This window comes from Bufo bufo, chromosome 2, assembly GCF_905171765.1.
Source record: "Bufo bufo chromosome 2, aBufBuf1.1, whole genome shotgun sequence".
NCBI classification, from domain to species: domain Eukaryota; kingdom Metazoa; phylum Chordata; class Amphibia; order Anura; family Bufonidae; genus Bufo; species Bufo bufo.
In genome coordinates, this window is record NC_053390.1 from 190,104,525 (window position 1) to 190,132,270 (window position 27,746).

Genomic DNA, 27,746 nt, shown 5'->3' on the forward strand with positions numbered 1-27,746 from the left:
GTACCTTTTTCATGGCAGAGAAGTTGGCCCTTCATTTATCTGTTTGTTTAATGACCTAAATGTCTTTACTGTGCACATAATAGATTTTACAACCAGGAGCTAGATGTGATAACGTCTTCAAAAAGTGCGGAGACCCAGAATCTGTCATTTACATACTACATCTATTATTTTCTCTGTAATCTAAAACCACTTACCGCACCCTGCGCCCCAGAATTATGGCTTCAGAAAGTTTTAGGACTTTGGGCTTACTTGTGGCAAATTTTTTAAAAACTTTTTACATTTTTAGACTACTCAGGCCAGTTCTGAGCGTTGAATGGGAAAGTGAATGTCGTTGGCCGTGGTACTTGGTTTCCCTCCAGATTTATCACTGCGACTTTTTAAAAAGGCGCAAGCTCCCCCCAGCAGGGGTTAGTGCAAAAAGAACTGGAGTAGTATTTTGAGACCAAAGTGTTTAACCTCCTCATGACACCATACATCTACGGCGGATATCGGCACTTTAAAGATGGTGCCTGCTCCAGCCACTGGGTTTCCCCTGTTTCACATAGCCATAGCTGCCAGGTTTCTGCCGTAGATGGCGCTAATCGCAGACATTTAGATCCTCAGATGCTAGGGTCAATTGTGACCACAGCATCTGAGGCGGCTTCCCGTGAGCGATGTGCTCCCGGTGCCCAAACGGCTTCCCGTTCGCTGGTGGTGATGGGCTAGAGCAGGGATCAGCAACCTTTGGCACTCCATCTGCTGTGATACTACAATTCCCAGCATGCAAACATGCTCTACTGTTCTTCTTAGGCCTCATGCACACGGCCGTGTTCCGCGGCAGAGAGCGGTCCGTGGTAACACGGCCTGGATTCCTGTTGCTATGACGCTGTGCGCTTCATGCCGCCGCTGCACTACAGTAATACACTCGTATAGTGTATTACTGTAGTGTAGCGGCGTCATAGCAACCAATGATGCCGTGCGCTCCTGCTCTCAACAGGAATCCAGGCCGTGTTACCATGGACTGCTCTCGGCCATAATAAGTCAAACAAAATACAGATCATTTGCACCGCTGCGTCCCAAACGTTTAAAATATAAACGTATTTATCCCGTACATTGAAAACTGTAATGGAAAAAAAAAAAATTAGCGGAGTCACTTTTTTTCCATCAATTCACCTCCCCCCAAAAATTGAATTAAAAGTGACCCAATAGTCATACACACACCAAAATAGTATCGCTGATCTCTACAGATCGCCCCGCAAAAATGAGACCTCTCACAGATCCATAGGTGGAACTATAAAAAAAAAAGTTATTAGGGCCAGAAAATGGCTCTGAAGAAAAAAAAAAAAAAGGGCACGTTTATTAAGACAGGCGTTTTTAGATGCCGGTCTTGATAAGCCCTGGGCTGGAGTTATGTAGAGGTGTCTGCATCCAGCACCAGCTTCCTCGCTGTCTTACATTTAGACCTTTTTCTACACCTAAAACAGGCATGGAAAATGAAAGCCTGTCAGAGCGCCCCCTTCACCGCCCACGCCACTTTTTTAGACCTGGCATGAGCAGGAAGAAGTCGCAGATTGTGGCACAAAGGACCATTGTGCCGCAATCTGCACCAGAAATGCGCCTAATTTAGGCATATTTCTATTTCATAAATGACCCCCATAAATACGTTTTTATTTTGTTCCGGAGAATGTAGGGCACAGGTCAGTTTTACCACATAGGGAACGCTGTAAAAACAAAACCCATAAAACTCAGCATTTTTTTATTTATTTTTTTTCCAATTCCATCCCATTTGGATTTTTTTTTTTTTCAGCTTCCCACTGCATTGTACGCAGTATTGAATGGTGCCATTCGAAAGTACAGCTTTCTAAGGGCTTGTTCACATCACCGTCATGTATTCCGTTATGGCTTTCCGTTATAACGGAAAATAGCGGAATAAATAAGACGGAAATCAAAACTGAAACCTTTTTAAGGCATTCCGTTTTGATCCGTCATAATAAAAGTCTATGGGCAATCAAAACGGATCCGTCTGGTTTCCGTTATGCTGGACGGAAAACAAAGTTCTGTCAGATTTAACGAACATGAGACCTTTGATAAATTTGGCACCCAAGTACACCTACACAGAGTCAAGCGAAGCAGACTTTGACTATTACCCTGATAATAAAGGTGCCCGTGTGTGTGTTATAATGAAGCGTCGTCGCAGTTCTCTTCCCGTAATAGTGTCATCTGCCGGTAAAGGCATGCGAGGTGCGGGTGCAGCACTGAGGGCAACTGCTTGCTGTTTAATTGAATTTAGCAGTTATGTTTGGATGCTTGCACAACACGAAGCTTTAATTGACATATATTTAATTAGTTTTGTACTTGGTATTACGTAATTGACTTGTCAGATGCAGTTCTGTTTGATCATATGGGTGGTGGTTTAGTAATCTAATAAAATGTGACATGATCACATGCAAATTGTTGTAAACTATGTGCCCCAAAAATTTAGGCTTACTTGAACGAGTTGTCCTATTTTACCAATTTTATGAATTTAGAAATATCCAGTGTAATACACAACTCAGGACTGACCAACTCTGATGTTGGGGGACCATTTAAATGTGGGAGCAATGATTTCATCTGTAGACGCACCTTTGTTATATCAATGACGCCGTGCTCTCAACAGGAATCCAGGCCGTGTTACCACGGACCGCTCTCGGCCATAATAAGAAGTCAAACAAAATACAGATCATTTGCACCGCTGCGTCCCAAACGTTTAAATTTAAACGTATTTATCCCGTAGCAACCATCAGTGAAAAACGCATTGCACCCGCACTTGTATCCGGATGCAATGCGTTTTTCACTGAAGCCCCATTCACTTCTACGGGGCCAGGGCTGCGTGAAAAACACAGCATATAGAACATGCTGCGTTTTTCACGCAACGCAGAACTGATGCCTGAAAAACAACGCAGACCCATTGAAATGAATGGGTAAGGGTTTATTGCGGGTGCTATGCGTTCACGTCACGCATTGCACCCGCGCGGAAAACTCGCTCACGTGAAAGGAGCCTTAGGCCCCTTACAGACGCGCGTTCCTCCCGCAGCGAGTCCTCAACGCAGCTCCCGGCCTGACCTCCCAGCACTGACGGGTCACATAGCTTTATGATTATTTATGATGCTATGTAACCCTTACAGTTCTGGAATGTATTGGATAACACTGGCATAATGCAGCCAGTGTTATCCAATACATTCCTGACCTCTAAGGGTTACATAGCATCATAAATTAATGCTGGCATTCCGGCAACTGATCTGGAATTTTGGACGGAAATAATAACGCAGCATGCTGCGGTATTTCCTCCGTCCAAAACGCAGTTCAGTGACTGAACTGAAGACATCCTGATGCGGATGTCTCTCCATTCAGAATGCATGGGGATAAAACTGATCAGTTCTTTTCCGGTATCGAGCCCCTGTGACGGAACTCAGTGCCGGAAAAGAAAAACGCTAGTGTGAAAGTACCCTTATGCTGGATGATAAATCTGGTGCATCTTTGGACACTGATGTTTAACTGCACACCACCTGGATTTGCGACGCAGATTTGGTGCCCGTTGGCACCATATTATTGTACGCAACTTCAGCGTGTCAATTTATTGTATAGTATCACAATCTCATCACAATTCAAGATCCAGTTTAAAGTAGTAATCCTTTTATGGAATAATAGTCCATCTATGCCTGCAATATTGGGCCGTACGTTTCGGTCCAGTGGGACCTTCATCAGCGGTCTTATCTGTGGCCAGTGGTGCTCTGTGTACTGGGGGCTTGATCCAGAGTGCCGCAAATTTCTCAAAACATTTAAGCGACTGCCAAGTCCTTTGCGGGCACCTACAAAACAGTGTCCAGAACCCCAATATATACTGCGTTGGCACATAATTATCCGGACTCCTTTCCTAAAAGAACACACCCATTTTATTTTGCCAGCACACAAAGTAAACGGGATAATACATGATTCTTAAAACACGTATGCTAGTTTTTATTTTGCCCCAAAATAAGCAATTTAGCTAACCAGATCTCCCCCAACATTTTAACCTTTCATGAAAGCCCTGTGGCCAATTAACCACTCTTCAAAAACCATGGTAAAAATGTGCACAAGTGGGGCACCACCTCATCCCGTAAACTCCTTGACTAGGGAAGTGTATTAAAGGGGTCTCCTGGGGTTACTATGAATTTCAACAGATATGCTCATGTAGATGCTTGCCCCATGCTTTTTTTCAGTTTGGACTCTCCTGACCCATTTTCCCTTTGGTTTCTTTCCATCCTGTATGTAGCACTTTCTGGTCCTGTATCCAACCAAACCCATGATGCACTTCTCCCCTCTCCAGCACCGCCCCTAACAACACCCAGCAAGTTTATAGCTCCTCCCACCCAGCTAGTTACATAGACACTCCTCCACTGTCATTGCTCCGCCCATGGACAGAACATCTCAGGAAATAAGGAGCGGCATGGACATGTGACCACAGCCCAGCACAGGGATAGGAGCAATACAAGAGGTAAAAGAAATACATTACAAGACCCCTTCAGAAATGATTATTTTACAGGACGTGGATGCAAACCACAAAACCCCTTTAAAAGTTTGCTCATCACCTAATTTTATTTTGTTGTAAAGGGTGTCATTTGATATAACAGTGACACATTCAGTCTAAGGGCTCTTTCACATACAGACTGCTGGAGCACTGCCGCGTACCGCTGGATCCCCATGGATTATAATGGGATCCGGTGGGTTTCAGGGATCAATGCTGTCTTTCAGCTGGACAAATACTGCATGCGGGATGGTGAATGACTATGCCAGGTACAGTGAACTCCAGCAGTCTGTTCCTCTGTCAGAGCTCATGACGCATACCCCTAGTGGCACTTCTGTGTATTGTAGGTCACCTCACCGGTGACATCCGATACCTGTGGCCGAACGTCTGTCATCAAAGTTACATTTTCATTCAGGTTTTTGCCAAGTTTCAGTGGAGGTTCCAGAAGGTCAAGTGGCTAATTTTGTGAGGAAGAACAAAGGGTGTTATGTGCAGAGAGAAATGACATGGGAGCCTAGAAGTCGCACTGCGGATCCTGACGGCGTAAGAAACATCCGTGTCTATCCTCCGTGCTTACAGGGCAGCTTTACCCATCCTTTTTACTGGCTTAGCATCTACTGTTCCAATGAGGTATGAGTGTGAATGGCATCTGTGCATTATGTAGGGCAGCTTCACAGGTATATGATAAAGGAGTTGTCTCCTTCAGCAAATGGCATTTATCATGTAGATAAGTTACTAATGTATTGTGATTGTCCATATTGCTTCCTTTGCTTACTTCATTTATTTTTCCATCACATGAGTTGAATTGATGCCATGCCCGCAATGGGCATCGCAGTGCGCATGGCCCGGCCCGACAAAGCAGTGCGCAGGCGCGGGATCTCGGCCGGACCTAGGGATAATACAAGGGAATGGGCGGGCGGGCTGGGGAGGAGTAACGCTCCTACTCGCTGAACGCCGCCCCTGGGCACTTGCGAGCGCTCATTTGCATATAAAATAAACAACGTTTTTCCTGCTTCTGGATGTCTAAAGAAAATAACAAAGGTACTATTGGAATCATGTATAGGTGTGCTACAGCGCCATGTAAGTGCTGTATATGGTCATATAGTGGTGACAGACTCCCTTTAACGTTCTCTACATGATAAAGGCCATTTGCTTAAGTGAGACTGGAAAATGCACCTTCCTGGACAGTCACCTTTCCTAGACTGGACTTGGCACCTGAATTCACAGCACCATAATGATTTCTGATACTATGAGTTCCTACCTGACCACAGGTCTACTGTACTCCAGATGAGCAGTATTCTTCTCCTTATCTGAGGTAAGGTTGTAGCCGACTGCTTTGTCGGTCAGTGTTAAGACATTGCGTTTATCTGCCCATCGCATTTTCCACAGATCATTGATCCAGACTTGGTATTTTTGGACTCGGAGGCGTCTCTTCCGTCTGTTCTTACCACAAGCGTATCTAATTTTTCAGGTCCCCATACAAGTCCTCCTTCTAGATGTGTAACACTCACCTGACATGCCTTTTACCATTCCGTGCTGAAACACTAGGAGCACAAAATAATAGCATTATGTCATTTGTCACTTCTCACCTGACTAATGCCTTTAACCTACAGTACGTGGGCTATATAGTAAAGATTGTCCCCTAAGTATCCGTGGGTTTTACTGGCCCTATTTATGCAGTCATTTATGTAGATATATTAAAGGGGTTGTTGGCTTTTTTTTTTTTACCTTAAGGGGTCTGAATGGGTTTTCTATCTTGAACAGTCACCTGCAGCCCTGGTTTCCAGGTCCCCTGCTGTTCGCTGTTCTCTGCCCTCTGGTCCCTTTGAACCAAGGAAATAATTGGCCGAGCGATCACATTTGCATTATGGAGAGGGTCCAGGAAGTAGGTACATGAGACCTGTTGGAACTCACTACTCCCTCAATTGACAGGGGATAGGTCATTTTGACCCATTTTTTAAACCTTTTTTTTTTTAACCCATCCACATGTATCAGAAAAATTTACACACCCAAATTGAAGGTTTAAAGAAGACCTTTCATCTGTCTAACCCTAGTCTAATTAGGGTCTTACCTTTAGAGGACGGCCCCTACTGATGTCATCGCCCGTTGATTTCGGCGCCTTATATTCTAATTAGCTGACTTTGTTATACAAGGCGGAGACTGGAGCGGTTCTCTTTTCCCTGGCTGTGAGCGCATCCAATAAGAGCCCACCGCTCATAGCCAGGGAGAAATTTGTGTTGTAGCAGGCAGAGATCATAGGAATTTTCAGCTTTACTGAGGTATTCGGTTATAGCTGCAGCCCACGCTTCTATGGAGAGGGGAAGGTGAGGAGTGAGGAGCTGCACTGAGACAGACACAATGGTTGTGCCATCCATTCAGTTTACTATGTGTGATGGTATATTGTTATTTTGGCTCCTTGAGTTGGAATTTTAGTAATACGACTAGGGCTGTGACAGTGGGAATACTAGTGGTACTATTAATTATATCCCATTTCACACATAATTGACATTACATTGTACTGTTTTAGGATGGTTGATGTGTCTGCCTGTTATTATTATTGTAATATGTGATTTTAGGGGTTTTTACACAGATTTTAATATACACATTCAAATCATAATATACATCATATAATTATCAAGTAATGATTGTTTTACTATAATACAGATGTATTATTTTCTGGCTATTACTGCGGTGTGACAGAGCCCTCCTCATGACTCGAATGTAATACTTTTTGGTGTAGATCTTTTAGTTGACCCCTCCATCCCCCCATACCACCATGTAGAAACATGCGCAGGAGTGGTCACAGGTGATGACTACAGCATTACAATGCAATGCCCTCACTTACATATCAAAGTGTAGGAAATCCTATAAGTACAGGAAGAATCATGTGCAGCAACATGGCATTGTGTAACGCGTGTGGGAGACATTGAGTAACACGACCATCTTGCACCACACTTCTTCTTTTGTTAGTGTTTCCCTATACAGGGTTAGATGTACCTGTGCATGACAATTGCTATTGACACCTGACGTAGGTTCTATGCAGCTGTGCGAGGTGCATTTACTTGCCTGTTTACTACTGCTGTTTTGGGGGGTTGGTAGCAGAATAGCTGCTGTTTATGGAGACCGGTTTTGTCACTATGTGAGTGAAGAACATAATCCGCCAGGTGTACAATGCCGAATGATCCCCCTTTCAGTGTGGTCAGCAGTTGTGACTGGTTACATTGTAAATCACAAGGGCCGTCCTCCCCGTTTTATTTGAGCTTTGCATTAATGCCATGGATATTAATAGAGCATTGTTAGCTGGCGGGGGATCAGATTCCTGTAAAACAATACGAAAGCTTAGTCTGCGATGGAGGGACCTGTAAAGAATACCGCCATCCCGCATGGCACAGATAGGAAGTGTGTGGAGCACTTGTTCACACGATGAATAGCTATCCCCAAATTTATACAATTTCTGCAGGATATTCGGATCAGTCTGCTAAGCTGCATAGGTTTGCAGTATGTGTGCTACTAGAATTCATGGGGTGAACAGACTTGATAGATTGGCAGTAAATAATACCAAATAGACTTTACCAGAGCTCTGTGCATTCAGGCGACCACAGGGCCAAATTCTTATGTTTGCTATATACAGTATCTGCTTAACTAGAACAAAACACCTTGGTTAATCATGTGTACCAAGGCACTTGCGTGGCGCCTCTTTCGGCATAAACCTGTTAATTAGCAGTGTAATAGTCTGCAGTCTGTCCCTATAAGATTGGAGTTGCTAATTTCCTTGCATACATATAGCATTGGAGTGCCAATGCCCCCATATATCTTTTTTTTTTTTTTATATACTTTTATTCTGGGAAAATAAAGTACATGCATACTGTACACACTGCCATTTGGCGACAATTGGCATAAGTAAATGTCAGTACAAGAACATCATAGTAAACTGTCAGTCTAAGCGTGACATGCAAGTACATTTCCCAATTTTCCCTTTTTTCCCGTTCTCCCTCCCACTGATAACCAAAATACTCAACTTTAATAAAGGCTAACATTTAGCACGTTCATATTGTGGATAACAATCCCCACAAAGTAAATATCTGCTATACAGCCGACTGAAAATGAATCATTACCTCCAAAACCAAAAACATACGATCTTATTTTAATATTGCCCTTTTCTTCCCCCCCTAACTCCCTACCCCATCCCCCTTTTGTCCTTCCTGAACGTCTCGGCTACTTTGAACATCCAACTATCTTTACTACTGATAATCTTCCCCCCATTTATCTTTTTATGTATTTCATTAATTTATATATTATTATTTTATACTATTATCACGTCCTTGTTCCCATTGGCATTCCCTATTTAAATTCTGAATGAATCTGTATGTTTTTGAAGTTTGGGGGGGGGGGGGGAAACTGAGTCTGTGGAGGAAACTAACACATACATGGAGAGAATATACAAACTTTATGCGGAACACTTGACCCTAGTGCTGGAGAAAAAAAAACCTGCGCTGGCCCCTGAAATATAACCATACCTATCCTCTAATTATGAGAAATACATATTTATATTTTGCCCACAGCATAAAACAAAAAGGTATGGCTATGTTTTGGGGCACCTATCCTTTATGGCAATATGCTTGCATAAAACAGGTTTTGGAGGGGATAACGCATAACTGAGTTATAAAAAATAAATAAATAAAAATAAAGTTTGCATAATGGCTGTGCCTTTTTGTACACTCATTGTGAAGGAACAGGTCTTCTTTGGGCTTCCGTAATGTGTCTTTCAGCCATATTGTTCCCTGTTTCAACTGCACAGCTAGATGCATTTCACTCAGAAGCAAGGGGTGTATCTATTCTGTGAAAACTGCCAGCACTGTTCTTCTGTGACATCCTTTCCCTTACTTCCCACTATGTTTATAGAGAGATAAATCACACTTACACACAAGAGGCTCCTATAGTCCTCAAAAGCTGTACATAAGCAGTTTGATCAGGCTCAGAATCTCTGCTTGCTCTGACATGCCCTCACTTCTTCTCTGCCGTCTTCTGCGTCTCTGATGCTAGGGACGAATCTTACCTGACAGCAGGCAGTGGACTTCAACTTAGGTGGAAGTGATACCCCTAGTGGCCATGACTTTTCAGCCTTTATTCAGGTGGATGCCGGCAGATTTAAAACAAAGTGATTTAGAAATTTGCTAGTTACACCATTCTCTATTAAATGAAATTGTGTGGCAGTACAGTGACTCGGATCCCATAGAAAGTTGTAAGCCCATACTGTACAGTGAGTGCAGAATTATTAGGCAAATGAGTATTTTGACCACATCATCCTCTTTATGCATGTTGTCTTACTCCAAGCTGTATAGGCTCGAAAGCCTACTACCAATTAAGAATATTAGGTGATGTGCATCTCTGTAATGAGAAGGGGTGTGGTCTAATGACATCAACACCCTATATTAGGTGTGCATAATTATTAGGCAACTTCCTTTCCTTTGGCAAAATGGGTCAAAAGAAGGACTTGACAGGCTCAGAAAAGTCAAAAATAGTGAGATATCTTGCAGAGGGATGCAGCACTCTTAAAATTGCAAAGCTTCTGAAGCGTGATCATCGAACAATCAAGCGTTTCATTCAAAATAGTCAACAGGGTCGCAAGAAGCGTGTGGAAAAACCAAGGCACAAAATAACTGCCCATGAACTGAGAAAAGTCAAGCGTGCAGCTGCCAAGATGCCACTTGCCACCAGTTTGGCCATATTTCAGAGCTGCAACATCACTGGAGTGCCCAAAAGCACAAGGTGTGCAATACTCAGAGACATGGCCAAGGTAAGAAAGGCTGAAAGACGACCACCACTGAACAAGACACACAAGCTGAAACGTCAAGACTGGGCCAAGAAATATCTCAAGACTGATTTTTCTAAGGTTTTATGGACTGATGAAATGAGAGTGAGTCTTGATGGGCCAGATGGATGGGCCCGTGGCTGGATTGGTAAAGGGCAGAGAGCTCCAGTCCGACTCAGAGCCAGCAAGGTGGAGGTGGAGTACTGGTTTGGGCTGGTATCATCAAAGATGAGCTTGTGGGGCCTTTTTCGGGTTGAGGATGGAGTCAAGCTCAACTCCCAGTCCTACTGCCAGTTTCTGGAAGACACCTTCTTCAAGCAGTGGTACAGGAAGAAGTCTGCATCCTTCAAGAAAAACATGATTTTCATGCAGGACAATGCTCCATCACACGCGTCCAAGTACTCCACAGCGTGGCTGGCAAGAAAGGGTAAAAAGAAGAAAATCTAATGACATGGCCTCCTTGTTCACCTGATCTGAACCCCATTGAGAACCTGTGGTCCATCATAAAATGTGAGATTTACAAGGAGGGAAAACAGTACACCTCTCTGAACAGTGTCTGGGAGGCTGTGGTTGCTGCTGCACGCAATGTTGATGGTGAACAGATCAAAACACTGACAGAATCCATGGATGGCAGGCTTTTGAGTGTCCTTGCAAAGAAAGGTGGCTATATTGGTCACTGATTTGTTTTTGTTTTGTTTTTGAATGTCAGAAATGTATATTTGTGAATGTTGAGATGTTATATTGGTTTCACTGGTAAAAATAAATAATTGAAATGGGTATATATTTGTTTTTTGTTAAGTTGCCTAATAATTATGCACAGTAATAGTCACCTGCACACACAGATATCCCCCTAAAATAGCTAAAACTAAAAACAAACTAAAAACTACTTCCAAAAATATTCAGCTTTGATATTAATGAGTTTTTTGGGTTCATTGAGAACATGGTTGTTGTTCAATAATAAAATTAATCCTCAAAAATACAACTTGCCTAATAATTCTGCACTCCCTGTACATCCATTTGCCTTTACTTCTACAAAGAGGTTAATTCTTTTGGAATCTCATGGAAAATAATGCATGTTTTATTGCAAGCCATTATATGAAGGTATTATATATATTTTTCCAGTGGGTGATTGCATTCCTCACTAGACATCAGTTCGCACACTGCCGTATGGATCCGTGCACTATGTGCCTGTATACCGAGCATAGGAGGCTCATCGCTGGTTTTCTTTCTGATGGGACGTCAAAAGTAAAAAATATAGGCAAGGATATTTCCTGAAATTTGCTGAGAATGGGACTGCATGTAGTGCTTTTGTATAGAACCATACTCCCACTACTTCTTTATTCCAGTATTGGTAGGAAGGGAATGATTTCTTGTAATCTCAGTTATGCTGTCCATAATTGTGTACCCGTCCACCAGAGAAAACAAAATGGCTGACATCCAATTTTCTCCAGACCAATAGGAAATGGCACATTATCAGAGCTTGACACTGGAGCTTCCTATTGGCTGACCCTTGCTGCCAGCATCCTTTCTGATGGGTAATGTGCTCCTGGCTAGTTCCTGTTCCATTTTCATTAAACCATTTTTACTTTTGGAAATGGCTAATGTCAGATTAAGAATAATACACAATCTGTACTATAATTTTTTTTTCACTGAACAGGCTGACCCTTCCTGTTCTGTACAGGTCACCTTTCAGAGGACATCTCATTATTATCACAGACAGGCATACAATGATAGATGACACCTATATGGCCAAAGCTCTCCTCTTCCCCCTCCCTGCACAATAACCTCTGCACAGGTCACAGAGAATGCACACATCACTCTGCCATAGTACATCAGTTTTCATTGGTACTATTATCTATCAAATATTTTAGTAGTGGCATGTTAAAGGAGTTATCCAAGAGTCACACAGGCCACCCAAAATGGGAGATCGTATTTACCTGGTCAACACCGCTGGGTTTGGTGTCTAACACTCCCGGGTCGGCTCTTCCTCTCCCTATCGCGCTGAGATCAACATCCATAGATGTCGATGATATGTGACCACTGCAGCCAATCACAGGCCGCAGCGGTGACCTACACCCCCATGCATCACATGACCTGAGGTTGGCGGCATTTGTCACAACTTGGACCCCAGCCCCCCATTAACGGATGTTGATCTCAGCATGGCATTGATGGAATTGGGAGCATTAGACACCAAACCCATTGATGGTGACCCAGGTAAGTATTATCTCCATTGGTCGGCCACTCTGGGAGGCCTGTCTGACTCTTGGATTTCCTCTTTAGTAAAAATTAATTAACTTTTACATTTTTATTAAATTCAGTGACTTTTAGCGTTCTGATTTGAGATGTACAAGCCCCTCTCCCCATTCATTATACAGAAGAGATCTCAGCGGGCATGTGTCCTCGTCACGTGGCCGCTTTATTGACAAGCTAGTTCAACAGTGGTTAAGGTTTTCAAGGTACCCGGTGAAAGTGAGATTTTTCAGACTGGATAATTTTTATCCTGGAGGCACAAATACTCTGCGTTGTTTAAAGCCAAGGACGATGAATGTGACACAACAGTTTGGAGGTTATAGGCACCAGTTCACCTAAACTAGTTAGTCTACTACTATTGGGGGGGGGAAATGCATGGATCTCTACAACTAATATTTATCTAGATTACTGTTTATAAAGATAGTGTATACTTAGTGGCACATGTGACTGTAATGGCTGAGAGCAGCCACGTAGGAAGGCATGGTCTTATATTTCTAAGGATGAAGGGTTTGTGGAAACATTTCTGCAGACACATGGGTGTTTTACCATAGTGATTTGTCTAGTGTGGTTACCCTTTGGGTTTACATAGATTAGCAATCATGACTTTTTTAGATTATGGACCCAAAAGCAGCTTTGAACGGTAAGGCTTTTCTCATTTCCATAGAAGATGGTGATTAAAGGGGTTGTCCGGGTTCAGAGCTGAACCCGGACATACCTCCATTTTTACCCAGGCAGCCCCCCTGACTTGAGCATTGGAGCAGTTCATGCTCTGATGCTCTCCTATGCCCTGCGCTACATCGCACAGGGCAAAGGCATTTTCAGGAGTTCCGGTGACTAACCGGGCTCTCCATGGGCCTGCCAGGAAGCCTGGTGACGTCACTGGCACTGATGGGCAGCGCTAAAGCACGCCCATCAGAGCCGGTGACGTCTCTGAACACACTGCCGGGCTAGGACCCTCAAGTTTTGTGACCACTTGATATATGTGAATAGCCTGCCGGATTTATATAAAGATATCGTCCGCTGCACGAATGGCAGTTTGAATTATCCAGCGCAAGACCGGCAACACAAGCGAGAGTCTAGCTGCACGTGTCAAACAACTGCCAGCGTGGGAGAGTGAGGACGAACAACGCTCGTGAACATTGGTCTCTACAGGTACAGGACCATTCAGTTGAGCGACTTTGGGACAAAGTGATACGGTAAGACCGTTCCAATCTTCTCCGGCAGGCTTTCATAACGATTACAGTGGAAGTTTACCAGTGGGACGCCGCTACCTCTGTCTGCATACCTTGTTTCTACTGTTGCATACAGGACCTTCTATTGTGGTATCATACCAGGATAACTCATTGGCTTTATCCCAGGACATTTTTGCTGCTATTATTTATACTTGGGATCATTCACTATTGGAGCCCATACGTCATTTATTTCGTCGTCATTATATCTACTGGACTCTGATATTGCTTTTATATGCCTTTTTATATTTTTACATATTATCTATTCCTATACATCATCAATTTTTGCCGATTAGTTTTGTTTTATATTAGGTTGTCATTGTATAACATAGGTTGCGCATACTGATACTTTTTATTCATTTATTTTATGTGTTAATAAATTCCTTATGGTCCGGATACCTTGAGTGCCCAGTTCCACTTTGTTATACGCTTTCCATTTAAAAGGGGACAGGGTGAGTCCTTTTTACTGAGTGCATCTCTGTTGGTCCTAGTTATTCCTGTGCGCCACATTCACTATTTCACAAAATGATCTGTGATACCGGTATTGTTCACCACTGATCAGGCATCTATCAAAATTATTGTTGGTGCCATCAGCAAATCTAAATCCCGTGATCATCCATGTATTAGAAAATAATAGCATGTGCGCGATGATTATACCAAGGGCAATCACGCCATTGCTGATTAGTGGTTTGAAAGATTCCTCTCTCCCGTACATGTTTTTGACGCCGACTCTGGTTTCCTTTCAATGGTTATTTCAGGCAGGAGAGATTTTTATAAATTGTTTGTTCTATAGAATTACTGACGGGAAGTCCAGATGAATATCTGCCCCCATGATCACAGCTCTACCTCAAATTTCTCAGGAAACATGAGCAGCTAAGTATATAGGATGCGGAACTCGCCGTATTATCAAGCAAGTACCCGTGCAATCAAAATGCCAGATTCTTTAGTATATATACATATTGTGAGACAGTGACAGATCTCGCACAGGTTAGAGGCAAGGAAGGGGTGGATAGTGCGGTCCACACCCCTATTCCACCACGGGTGAGACCAGCTGGAGGTACTCGGGCTAGCATAAAGCACCTCCCAGGGTGTCGGTAAAACCCATGGACAAAGGCCTGGAGGCCTTGAGTGTGGTCTCAGCCGGGCAAGGCTGAAGGGCCACGAGGCTGGGTGCTAGCCTGGGGTTGGGGGTTGCAGCGATGCCTGGGAGGGTCGCAGGGCCATATTCAGGCAGACTATTGAGCCTTAATTTTCCACAAGAGACATTGGACTGGAGACAGTGGGTTACTGTACTCTGTACAGCCAGGAGGCTGTGGGACATTGGCTGAGAAAGCCGCATGTGATCACAGGGTGTGAACTGTACCTAATGGGTGAGTCAGGGACGTTATGTATTAGAGCCTGGACGGGCGAGTGTTTGTTTTGTTCTGCTTTTGCTGGTATGCCACAATAAATGTACGATTTGGACCTTAAACCTGGTGTCCTGAAGCCGTATCTGTGAGGATGATCCCCTGAAAGAAAGCTACCCCTCACAATATACACACACACTGTAGTGACTTTGTTTGCGGCCAGCAAACAATTTAGACTGGGAAAGAATACATTGCCAAACATGCGGTGAAGGCTGCAAGCTAATGAGCACATTGGCTATCTGGCTGGTGGCATTAGTGTAACCCTACTGTTGGTTCAGTTCCACACGTTTTCCTGCAGATAGTACACCGGTTTCTCTTTTTTGGAGCCCGCAAATTGACAAAAGGAAATGTAAATAATCTTGTGGCCATGTAGTGCCTTCTAATGGATGAAGCAATGGTTTAGGAAATGGGGCCAAGCCACAGTCTTTCCCTTAATGGAAAAAACACCCATTTGCAAACAGCTGTTTTGGCTGGGTGCAAGGAGAAAGCTAAGTCCCCCACTGGGCACTAGACAACCAGCGTCTGTGCTCCTGAATAAGAGCTTATTACATTACATACAGAGATCAGGACGTCTTTTAGGGCGCTTACACATGCTGTATTGAAGCCAGTATCACAAGTAGATCTTGAAGGTAATGTCAGCAGATTTGTACCTATGAAACTGGCTGACCTGTTACATGTGCGCTTGGCAGCTGAAGCCATCTGTGTTGATCCCATGTTCATATGTGTCCGCATTGCTGAGAAAAATGAAGTATTAATATATACAAATGAGCCTCTAGGAGCAATGGGGGCGTTACCATTACACCTAGAGGCTCTGCAACTGCTGCGCCCTCTGCACTGACAGGGCCAGACAGTGAAAACGTCATTGCACCTGGCTCTGTCAATTAAAGTGGAGAGGGAGCAGCAGTTAAAGGGGTTATCCAATTTCTCAAACAGCCCCCCCCCCCACCCCCCATGTGCTGGGCCCCTCACAGGTAATATACTTACCCCGCTGCTGGTGCCCGCAGCTGGTCCCCGCACTGCCGCTGCTGCTTCTCCCTGTGTCGGTTGTGGGGGGGCATCCAATGGCAGACGGGGACGAGCCTCCCTAGCGTCACCTGCGATGCTAGGAAGGCTCGTTCCCGCCTGCTCCCCCCCCCCCTCCGAATGTTTTCATCTGTGTACAGGGAGACGCAGCAGCAGCGGTGTGGGGACCAGGAGTGAAGCGGGGTTACCTGTGAGGAGCCTGGCACATGGGGAAGGGGGGGGGGGGGCTGTTTGAGAAATTGGATTGCCCCTTTAAGCCTCATTCATACATCAGTGTTTCACGGACGTGTGCTGTACGTGTTCTCCATGGACAGCACACGTCCCCATTAATGTTAATGTGTGTATTCAGACATCAGTGTTTTAGCACTATCCATGGGTCTATGGTTTTTCGCATGGATGCATGCTCTATTTTGTCCGTGTTCATGGATCCATCAAGCCCATTATAGTCTATGGGTCCGTGTTTCACGGATCATTAGGAAGAGATGTTTTGAAAATTATTTTTAGCTGTGCAGTGTTGGCGAAAAACTGATGTAACATAGTATATCAGGCTGAAAAAAGACATTTGTCCATCCAGTTCGGCCTGTTATCCTGCAAGTTTATCCAGAGGAAGGCAAAAAAAAAACTGTGAGGTAGAAGCCAATTTTTCCCACTTAAGGGGGAAAAAATTCCTTCCCGACTCCAATCAGGCAATCAGAATAACTCCTTGGATCAACATGGACAGTAAAAAAACGGACCCATGGACCCAACACGGATCTTTCACGGACAGCTTCACAGATGCATTACTGACCACCTTCTCACGGATCTGAGCACGGACACAGACGTGTGAATGAGGCTTTACAGAGAGCAGAGCCTCTAGGTGTAATGGTAACGCCCCCGTTGCCCCAGAGGCTCATTTGCAAATATTAAAACATCATTTTTGTCAGCAATGCGGTCACATATGAACATGGGAGCAACACAGATGCCTTCAGCTGCCAAGCGCACATGTAACTGGTCAGCCAGTGTCATAGGTACAAATGTGCCCTTTAAAGAAAGTTTCTACTCCTTTTGGCTTCAAAAGCTATATCAAAAAGTGAACATTTTCTTAGCAAGATTCCTGGGGAATCGCTGCACATCCCTGAAGTGATTCTGTGGACTAGACTTCTATGTTTTCCACTTATTCATAGAATTGCATACATCCATTGAGAAGAAATCCTGTGCAATCAGCCCTTTTAAGGTAACATTATTCCAGTACTGGAGAGCATACATAATGCATGTGAATGTACCAGTGATATAGGACATACTCACTGCTCCGATTGGCAATAGTATCAGAGTAAGAATTAGGTGATATTTAGCTGGAATTTAGGTCAGGTTCCTTTTTAATCGGGTTAGGTAGGGTCACACTTGCTGTAACAAATTAGACCACAAATTCTTAATTCTTCCAGCATCATTAATGCTATAAATACTTTGCTGTTTTCTAGCTGCCAGGAAACTATGTTAGTTGCAGGGAGTTAGAGGACCTGTCACCCACTCATGACATTAAAAAAAATGAAGCGGCAGCAACATCCACCATCAGTTAAAGTTTTGACTCCATATGATAGCTGGGTGTTTCTCAAGAGTGATTCCTGACCCAATTTTTTTTTTTGTAAATACTTATATTCCTTCTAAAAGTACAATTCAGCAGCTTCTTTTCTTAGACCAGTGCATCTAGTAGTCCTATATTAATATATGCTGACTGTTGAGAATGGTGTTCACTAGCAGTCTACTAATTTCCATCAGCACTACTGGGTTGAGGTCCGAAACTTCTGCTACTTGTTTGACAAGTTTTGTCAGTTCACTGTAGTGAAAAGATAATGGTCTTAAAGCGGACCTAACCTATTATCATACTTTGCATTAATCAATGGTGTAGTGTGTGTACATGAGTACAGTATCTCTGGCCACTATATGACTTGCATTTGGCATTTTTTTTTAGCAGTTTTGCCCTGTGCATAAAGAATATCTAGTTTGCAGTTCTACCAAAGGTGGAAAGGTGGAGACTAGCTAGTAGAGGAGAATCTGCTTCCTAACCTTCCATTACTCACTCAGAAGCAGTCCCATGGAGGAGTACTTTCCTCTGTATGGGTGTGAATAAAGCACTTGTGCTGAGATATAAGCTTCCTATATAGCTGTGCAGTCTCTTTGTGTTTGTCTCACTCAGCTCCTGCTCACTCCTCCCTTCTCTCTATAGACTTGTATTGACATGTGTAATATCTTTCTGTGGAGCCGATCTTTCCTGGACAGGTTTAAAGGGCTTCTGTCAGCCCACTAAACCGTTTTTTTTTTTTTTTGTTTAATAATAATCCCTACACTGCGATCTCTGCATACATAAGTAAAATAATAATTTTCGTTCAGTAGAATTTGATAAAACGCTATTTTTATAATATAATATGTAAATTACCTTGCTACCAGCAAGTAGGGCGGCTACTTGCTGGTAACAGCCGCATCCTCCGATCCTAATGACACCCCCTCCGCATTGTGATTGACAGGGCCAGGGAACGGAATCGTTCTCTGCTGGCCCTGCCTGTTTTCATTCAATATCTGGCGCCTGCGCCGCGGCCGTACCTATCTTCAATTTGCGCAGGCGCACTGAGAGGCGGCCACTCACTCGGCCTCTTGCTCCTCAATGTGCCTGCGCCGGGTTTAGATGTGACGTCATCGACGCAGGCGCATTGAGGATGGAGCGGCCGAGTGAGTGGCCGCCTCTCAGTGCGCCTGCGCAGATTGAAGATGGGTACGGCCGCGGCGCAGGCGCCAGATATTGAATGAAAACAGGCAGGGCCAGCAGAGAACGATTCCGTTCCCTGGCCCTGTCAATCACAATGCGGAGGGGGTGTCATTAGGATCGGAGGATGCGGCTGTTACCAGCAAGTAGCCGCCCTACTTGCTGGTAGCAAGGTAATTTACATATTATAAAAATAGCGTTTTATCAAATTCTACTGAACAAAAATTATTTTACTTATGTATGCAGAGATCGCAGTGTAGGGATTATTATTAAACAAAAAAAAACAAAAAACGGTTTAGTGGGCTGACAGAAGCCCTTTAAGACTTTCAAAGTTAAAAGCAATTAGCAAGGGGAGTTGCAGGGGAGAGGTAAACAGCTGATAACATGAGAACTAGAGATTTCTTACTGATAAGACCTATTACAAAGTTTCTTATGATCGCTTGTATCTATTTGGTTTATGCAAAGTTGTGTGAAAAGTTGGTGACGAAGCTGTTGTCAGAAGGCCTGGCCAGGCTGTCAGTATAAATAACAGGGGCATGCAAGTGATGTTTCCGGGAGTGTGATAGAGTAGACCAGGGATAGGCAACCTGAGGCTCTCCAGATGTTGCAAAACATCTGGAGAGACGCAGGTCGGCCGTCCCTGGATTAGACTGATGACCTGAGACACTCCATCCGTTACACATCCCTTTAACCTTTCTCTTGTGTGCTAATAATGTCGTTCCGGGCTGTTAGGATGGTCATTTAGGCTTCTGATATGGCTTTGTGTTTTTCAGTGTTTGCATGCATATACAGAAGCAAACACAAAGCTTCAAAGGTCATTTCACTGGAATACTCTACTGACTGACAGAGGCAATGTTTCCTTTTGGGTTAAGAAGTAGTAGTTTTCCATAGCCTTTCTCTTACCAAACATTAATACATAGTGTGAGAAAGCGTGCAGTTAGGTAGGGTGGCATTTGTCAGTGACAGGCGTGGTTATATAGGGCCAGCTGTCTGTACTTCAGCTATTTTTAGTCCATTCATTGTTGAGATACTCCTACCTCACTATCATTGCCCCAAGTGTTGCGAATACGCGGCATCACATCCCGCATTAAGAACACCAACACATGCCGCCACTTGTCTGCCCAACCTCTAGAAAAGACCTGCTTATTTCATGTCTGAGTGTTTGTGCTTTATGGACACATGCCAACACTGTATGCTTTGAAAGCTGTTTTTGTATTTGCAATCATTGGTTACGTATTACTAGGGTACCCTGTATATCCTGATCTGCTGGTCATCTGCTACACCTCTCTCTCAGCCTATAGACTGTTAAAAAGAAAGCTGGATAGAAAAGAGTGACCTATAGCTGCATTGTCACAATCGGGCACACCTGCAACACAACGGGTCAGGAGGGGCACTTTGGTATTCACTGCCCCTGGGACCTTGGATGTGACTGTAAGCGGGAACTCCTCTTCTACTCTCGCTTTCACACTCTCCTAGTGCCTAGGCTACCAAGGCGTGAATCAGCCCCCCCAGCACATCTGCACATCCACATACAACGCTGCCACCATCCATCTATATGGCTGATGGAACGCCGCGGTTACAGATGCCCAACACTCACAGGAACACACTGCGTTCTAGTATACGACAGGCAAACCTCTAGCACACTGGCCTTCAATGGTACCACTGCAATTCACTACTTGGAGGGTGGGGATATGTTTAGAGTTGCAAGGAACAACTTAAATTACAGGTACTGTTCTAAAAAGTTACAAAGAGATGAAAAAAAGACATACAGACAGGCAAACGGTACAGAAATAAAAGGGATGAAATAATGAGTCGTATACCAATTAGACTGGTGAGGGATCCATGATGGGAGAACAGCTGAAAGTTGACTATCTACAACTAGATGTATCTCCAGGTATCTAAAACTTGTTTGGTTTACATTATGCAATTTTTAAAGGGTCTTAGCCGGCCCTCCTTTCATCTTTCTGTTAGTCATATAACAGGAGGTTGGCTAAACAAGTGGAAAGTTGTATAGCATAATTCTAATTTGAGGCGCAACTTCTTGTAGGTATCTCTGAGAAGAAGAATATGACCGGCAGGTTTACAGGATATCTTTATTAACCTAGGCATGTAAACACTTATAAAAAATGTATCCTTTCAACCAATATGTCATTCGGTAGGTTTCCTAAGGCTGAAAATCTTAGTGCCCACACGCTATGATCATAAGAACATAAGTTGTTTATTGCAAAACTTGAATTATAACAAGGCTGCTTTTGATGTATATCTTCTGGTCTCTGGATTTATTCAGCAGCATTGGGTGGCCTGGAGATTTACGGTCTGTGGCATGCATTTATTGCAGTAGCATCACTACGTTACCTGGAAAGCAGTGCAGTTTAGCCTTTTGTCTGCAAATGACTTTAGCTGCCCCTTTCTCCCCAGTTTATGACCTCTTTTGTCTAATAAGTCTTCATCTGTCCCAGGAAGGTGGCCTTATAACATGGGGGTGTAGGGTTTGTTCTCAGTCGTTAAACATGGAGACACATTGGTCTTCATAGGAACTATATAAAAACAAAATTGTTTTCTTTAGACGGATTTGCGTTCATTTTTATTTTAAATGCATTAGAGCAATACAAAATGGTTGCAAAAGTACATATCCTTTTATGTGGAAGGATCGAAGCCTGCCTGAGGGTCATTTACAAAATGGAAAGTGATGTTCTACTCTTTGTGTAGAGGTTTAGGAATGAATGTGAAGTCTTTCACTAACCTTTCCATGTCATGTTGGGGTTTTCAGGAACCATTTGAAGATGGTTTTGCCAATGGAGAAGAAGGAACACCGACAGGAGATGCCGTGACCAATCACGTTGCTGATGGCAAAGGAGTGGTAAAATTTGGCTGGATTAAAGGAGTATTGGTGAGCGTGAAATATAAGTTGTATATTTGCTGGTGTGCAGCTAATAATATTTGTGCTCTATGAATGCTATGTTGGTATATTTCTACTATTTCCCAAAATCCTGACACACAATTTATGGAAATTTATCACAGCAGGCTCATGCTTCATGCTCCAGTCTGTAGTTTGCCATAGAATACGAAACGCCTCATTTAGTGAGCACGTACTAGAGAAGAAATGAAACCTGCCCAATGTTAATGTGTTAATAATGGCGGCACACATTGCATATTTACTAAAGGCACTAAAAAACCACTGTGACTCTTAAAAGAAAAGCGGTTAAGTATGATATTGACCATTGTAAGATACAAGTTAGTATGGGTTCTCATTTTAGCTCTCGCAGTTTATAACCTTTCTGTTGTGATGATGCGGCTGCCATGACAGGAAATATTTCCATAGCTTCACTGCCTAGGGAACAAAAGAGTAAGAGGCAGAGGCGTAGGTCGGGGCAGCCGTTCTCTGCAGCAAGAGGTGGTGGTTAAAGTAAAGGCAATGAATAAACTACACACCCTTTCCAAGGGAAAAAGCCTTTCATGTCATACTATTGTTATGTACAAAGATATTTTTTCATGCTAGCAGTAAATGGAAGGTATAAAATAAGAATCCTTAGTGGTTGATTCCTTTTTAATGGCTAACTGAAAAGATAGTAGACAAAACTGCTGTTGCACTGGCGGTGGGGCCCAGCGCAGTCACTGTACCCCATTACACCGGCCCTGGTCACATGGGTCGTCACATGTAAAGTCTATTCAATTCATCCCCTGGCAGTGGTGCTTCCTTGTTAAAGTAATCACCTGTAGCAGTACTCCCTATCAAAGCAGCAGGCAGGCCAGCAACGTCACTCACTCTGACGCGTCATTAATGAAGTGGGACCGAATGAGTGACGCGACGTTGCCTTGATAGTGAGTACTGCAACAGGTGATTAGTTTAATAAAGAAGCACCACTGCCAGGGGATGAACTGAAGAGACATTTTGCATGTGAAGACTGCTGTGACCAGGGCCCGTTGTAATGAGGTCACTATTGACTGTAACACACAGGGACATGAGGGGACACATTAATGACTGTAATACAGGAGGAAATGAGACACTGACTCATAGGGACACTAATACCACCAGCATAAGGTGCTATATGCTTGTCATCCCCCCCATAACAGTGTGTCATCTACAGACCCCCTTTAGTTCAATACCCACCAGAAGCACACCATTTGGTTAAAAAAAAGTTTTTTCTTATTTTCCTCCTCAAAAACCTAGGTGCCTCTTATCAGGCGAAAAATAGGGTAGATTAGATTCTTCGCCGAACCTGTCCATCGTGGGAAACCTTCTTTCACATTATGTTTAGAGATTGCTTCGAACAGGGCCTCTACCATTACATTTCAGTTTTATATTCTTCTAGAACTGCCCCAATTATTTCATAATCTAGCATTTTTGAGTGTTTATATAATTTTTTTTCTACACTGATCAATGGTAAACAATATTACAGCAAACTGGTGTATTATTCTCCTTTTTATGTGTTGTGTCACTATATTGGACACCGATATTTCCCCCAGGGCAAACTCTTGTTTGCTTTCTTGATTTTATGACTTTCAAGTGTTGCTATAGTATTAAGATTTATACTAATAAGTTGACTTTATTTCGCTATGGTGCTAGCTGTATTTATTTTTATCAGCGTGTCGTATCAATGATTGGTTACACATGCTTTACATTACGATAACAAATTGTAATTCTAGTCTGTTTTTAATTCCAAATTCTAATTTAGACCATAAACTGAATCTACAGAAAACTTATAGAAGATGATGGAATGGGTTTAATCTGTTTATATGTTCCTTGAAGGTCAATTTGCTCCTTGTTTTTTATGTTTATGTTGCTCTTTTTTTCCCCTGCTTGTCACCTAGGTACGATGCATGCTGAATATATGGGGTGTGATGCTATTCATCCGGTTGTCGTGGATTGTCGGCCACGCTGGAATCGGTGCGTTTTTTCTGATTGTTCATGGGTTTGCTGTGAAGGAGAGCCTCCTGCTTCAGATAGAACAATTTTTTTCCTAATAATAAGACATGAAAGCATGTTGCATCAGAGATTTGCTTTAGCGGAGCAGAAGATGCAGAGTCAGATATGAAGACTTACATAAATTCTCCCTGTGAAATTCCAGACAATCCAGAGATGCAACAGCAATTTTCACTTGAGTGTCAAAGAGGCAGTGTTTGATGTTTACTCTCGGCTCGGAGAGCATATCTTAAAAATTCCAGATACTTACCTCACATGCCGTGAACTACTTTTGATTGCGTTATGGTTGATGTAAACCAGTTTCATAACATGCCTAAAATGTGCAAAGAAATCAAAATTGGGCGTCAGTCAGCACATCCCAGTGCGCAGGTGCATGCTGCCATGGCTGAAAGCACAAAAGCAAAAAACAAACAGTGCAACAGCACTCTGCAAACACAAATATTCAAGTTAATAAATTCGTTCCACACTGACTATAGAAAATGTAAAATGCTAATGCTGCGTTATAAATGTGAGATTCTTGGCAAATACATTTTGTACAACATTATTTGTGCCCGTCTGCCGGCGTCAAGGCGATCTCATTAAGACGGGAACCTAACCCTAAATACGACATTCACTGGTGCCATACCGGCCTCCATTACATTCAGGGAATGCAGGTTCCACATGCATGCCAAGCCCATAATAAAATATATGTATTTAGTGTTAGGTTCTCGTGTTTATGAGATCGCCTTGACGCTGGCAGACGGGCACAAATAATAATTGCCAAGAATCTCACATTTATAATGCAGCATTAGCATTTGACATTTTCTATAGTGAGTGTGGCACGATTCTATTTACTTTATTATATGCCTAAAATGTGTCTTTGTTGCCTAGTGCAGCGACACAAGCCTGCTTTTTTTTCTACCTTTTGCGTGGTAATTTGGTAAGCACCTCCACATTTCCTGCCGCTTTAGAAAAAAAAGCCAATAATGGTACACATATGGCATGAGCCATAATTTTCGACTTACAAACAGTGGGTTCACAACACGTTTTATGCCTCCGTTTGACGTATACGTTAGGTTAGAAAAAAAATATACAAAAACGCAGCACACCCATGTTCTTGTATCATGCACAATCCTGTAAAAAAAAGCCGAGGCCAAGTTCACATTTCAGTTATTTGATCAGTTATTTCCATCCGTTATTGTGAGCCAAAACCAGGTGCTGGTCAAAAACACAGAACAAGAGTAAATCGTTCCATTATACCTTATCTCTGAGTAGGGTGTAAAAGCTTTGATAACGCCCCCATGTATATTTACTTTGTTGCATCCTACTTCAAAGCTGTGTGTGAAAGTTTCTGTTTTCCTCTTTCCCAGGTTTAACCATTGTTGTCATTGGCATGGCCACCGTGGTGACGACCATCACTGGATTGTCTACTTCGGCCATTGCTACAAATGGCTTTGTAAGAGGAGGTAACTAACTTTATTATGACCTTCGGTTCTCCTTCTGCTGCTGACACTTTGTCTCCAAAGGGCAAGATTATTTTAGTTTCAGCTCAACTGATTATCTAGAGTAATATAGTCATCTATGTCACCTTTTATCATGGTCGCCTGTTACCGACGTGCATCCTCTTATTATGCGTTCCATTTCACAGGGTGGTGTATAATACAGCATTTACAAAAATCAAAGCTTGTGTTCCGGCTCTTAATGCGATCATTGCTGGTCCTGCTGGGGTCAGGACAGCCTCATGCATTATATATTTGTGTCTTAAGAATAGCTATGCTCAGCAGCATCTAAGACTTCCTGCTTTTTGAAGAGCGCCTACTGGGACTACCTTAATAAAGGGTTCATTTTCTCCTAACATTATGACTGCCTTGAACTTACAAGCAATATATTTCCCGTTAAATGTTTTTTCTGATTGTAAAATAATGGTGCAGATTAATCGTTAATAATAGTGTAGGCTTTCTTGACACATTGCCTGGGGAGCATGCTCATGGAGATGCGATTACCTTCTAGTCTGGGAGTGTCTGCTTCTGCCTCTCAGTCCAAGAAGAAAGATTCAAAATGCCTCTTAGGGGAACAGGCCTAGTCACAGATATGTCTGGACTTGCACAGATCCTAAATATATTGGTTGTGCATGTTACAGTGGCTTCTGGATATAATATTTTCAATGTACTATGGACCCTGATAAAGAGTGATTTACAGCTTTTATATCTAGTTACTTGCTTCATTTGTATTTCAGATCTCCTTGTTCTTCTAAGGCTACTTTCACACTGGCGTTTTGGCTTTCCGTTTGTGAGATCCGTTCAGGGCTCTCACAAGCGGTCCGAAACGGATCCGTATTGCCCTAATGCATTCTGAATGGAAACGGATCCGCTCAGAATGCATCAGTTTACCTCCGTTTCGTCTCCATTCCGCTTACAGCGTTTTGGTGTCCGTCTGACGAAACTGAGCCAAACTGATCAGTCCTCACACACAATGTAAGTCAATGGGGACGGATCAGTTTTCTATGACACAATCTGGCACAAAAGAAAACGGATCTGTCCTCCATTGACTTTCAGTGGTGTTCAAGACTGATCCATCTTGGCTATGTTAAAGATAATACAAACGGATCCGTTCTGAACGGATGCAGAGGGTTGTATTATCTGAACGGATCCGTCTGTGCAGATCCATGACGGATCCGCATCAAACTCGAGTGTGAAAGTAGCCTTACTTTGGGTTGACATTTTGGGGTTCTTCCTAACTAGTTATCCATATAACTGTATCGGAATTAATATTATAGCTCAAGAAAAAACCCTGTTCTGCGGTTTCTTGCTATATTGTTTATTTGAAAGTGCCATTAATTCCATGGCGCTGTACATCTGAGACGGGTTTCACATAGATAATATAATTCTTTATCCCATACAAATTGTAACCATTCATTCTCCACGTTCCCAGTCATTGTGATTATTGTGGACCTCGAGAGCTGGACTTGACAATCCCCATTTCCAGCAATTGAAATTGGTGCCAGAAAAAGCCCTTGTGTGAAGCTGTTTATCTTCTAGTGAGTAGAAGGATGAATCACATGTAAATCTTGGCTCTATGTGTTCCTACGAGGAGCGTGGCTGACATGATAAAAATGTCACTTCTTGTTGTGTCACACTTTTTAATGCCGTTTGGTCGGGCTTCACGTTGTTACCTCACTGAACACCAATGACTGTGGTAGAGTTTTGCTTATAATTACTTTGCGGAAGTCACTGAGTTTCTTCCTTATTTGGCTCCTCTCCTTCTTTAAGTGTACTACTTGTGAAAATCGATTACTTCTGTGTAAGAACAGCAAACCGTGTCAGATTCCAGCTAAATGATAGAAAAATGGGATGAGAACCTTGTATCGTTATATATGAAACTACAACACCCAGCATGTCTTGACAGATTCATGTTGTTAAAGCTTTCTGGAAGTAGTAGTACCCCCACTGGCTGGAGAGCTACAAGCTACTGAACAATGTGCCGTAGTAAGAAACTTCTGCTTCCTTCAGCCATATATGTAATGCCAGAGAATACTAAGGTTTGTCACCCTGGGGCAAGCAGAAAGCGCTTCATTGGCTGTGTGCGTCCCTTATTAGAGATATCTCGTATAAAGGGGTTCTCTGGGGATAATCAGTTTTTAGCAAGTGTCCGCAGCGCGCCTCTCTAAACAGAAGGTTCATACTTACTTGCTCCGGTTCTCCATGTTGCTTCTGCTGTGTCCATGTTCCAGGCCCTGCGGTGTTTACATTCGGCTCTGCATGGTCACATGCTCTGCTGCAGCCAATAACTGGCTTCAGCAGTGAGATGGTAATTTTATATATATATATATATATATATATATATATATATATATATATATATATA

At 43.0% G+C, this 27,746-nt stretch overlaps 1 protein-coding gene across 1 annotated transcript in view; it reads left to right on the plus strand.

The window, feature by feature from the left end:
- Positions 1-27,746, plus strand: part of SLC12A2 (solute carrier family 12 member 2) — a 123,714-nt gene that overhangs the window by 18,550 nt on the left and 77,418 nt on the right. The window contains exons 3-5 of the mRNA XM_040415980.1: positions 21,750-21,869; positions 23,792-23,867; positions 25,253-25,348. Of these exons, the coding sequence (XP_040271914.1) occupies positions 21,750-21,869; positions 23,792-23,867; positions 25,253-25,348 (292 nt within the window). The remainder of the gene's footprint in view (positions 1-21,749; positions 21,870-23,791; positions 23,868-25,252; positions 25,349-27,746) is intronic.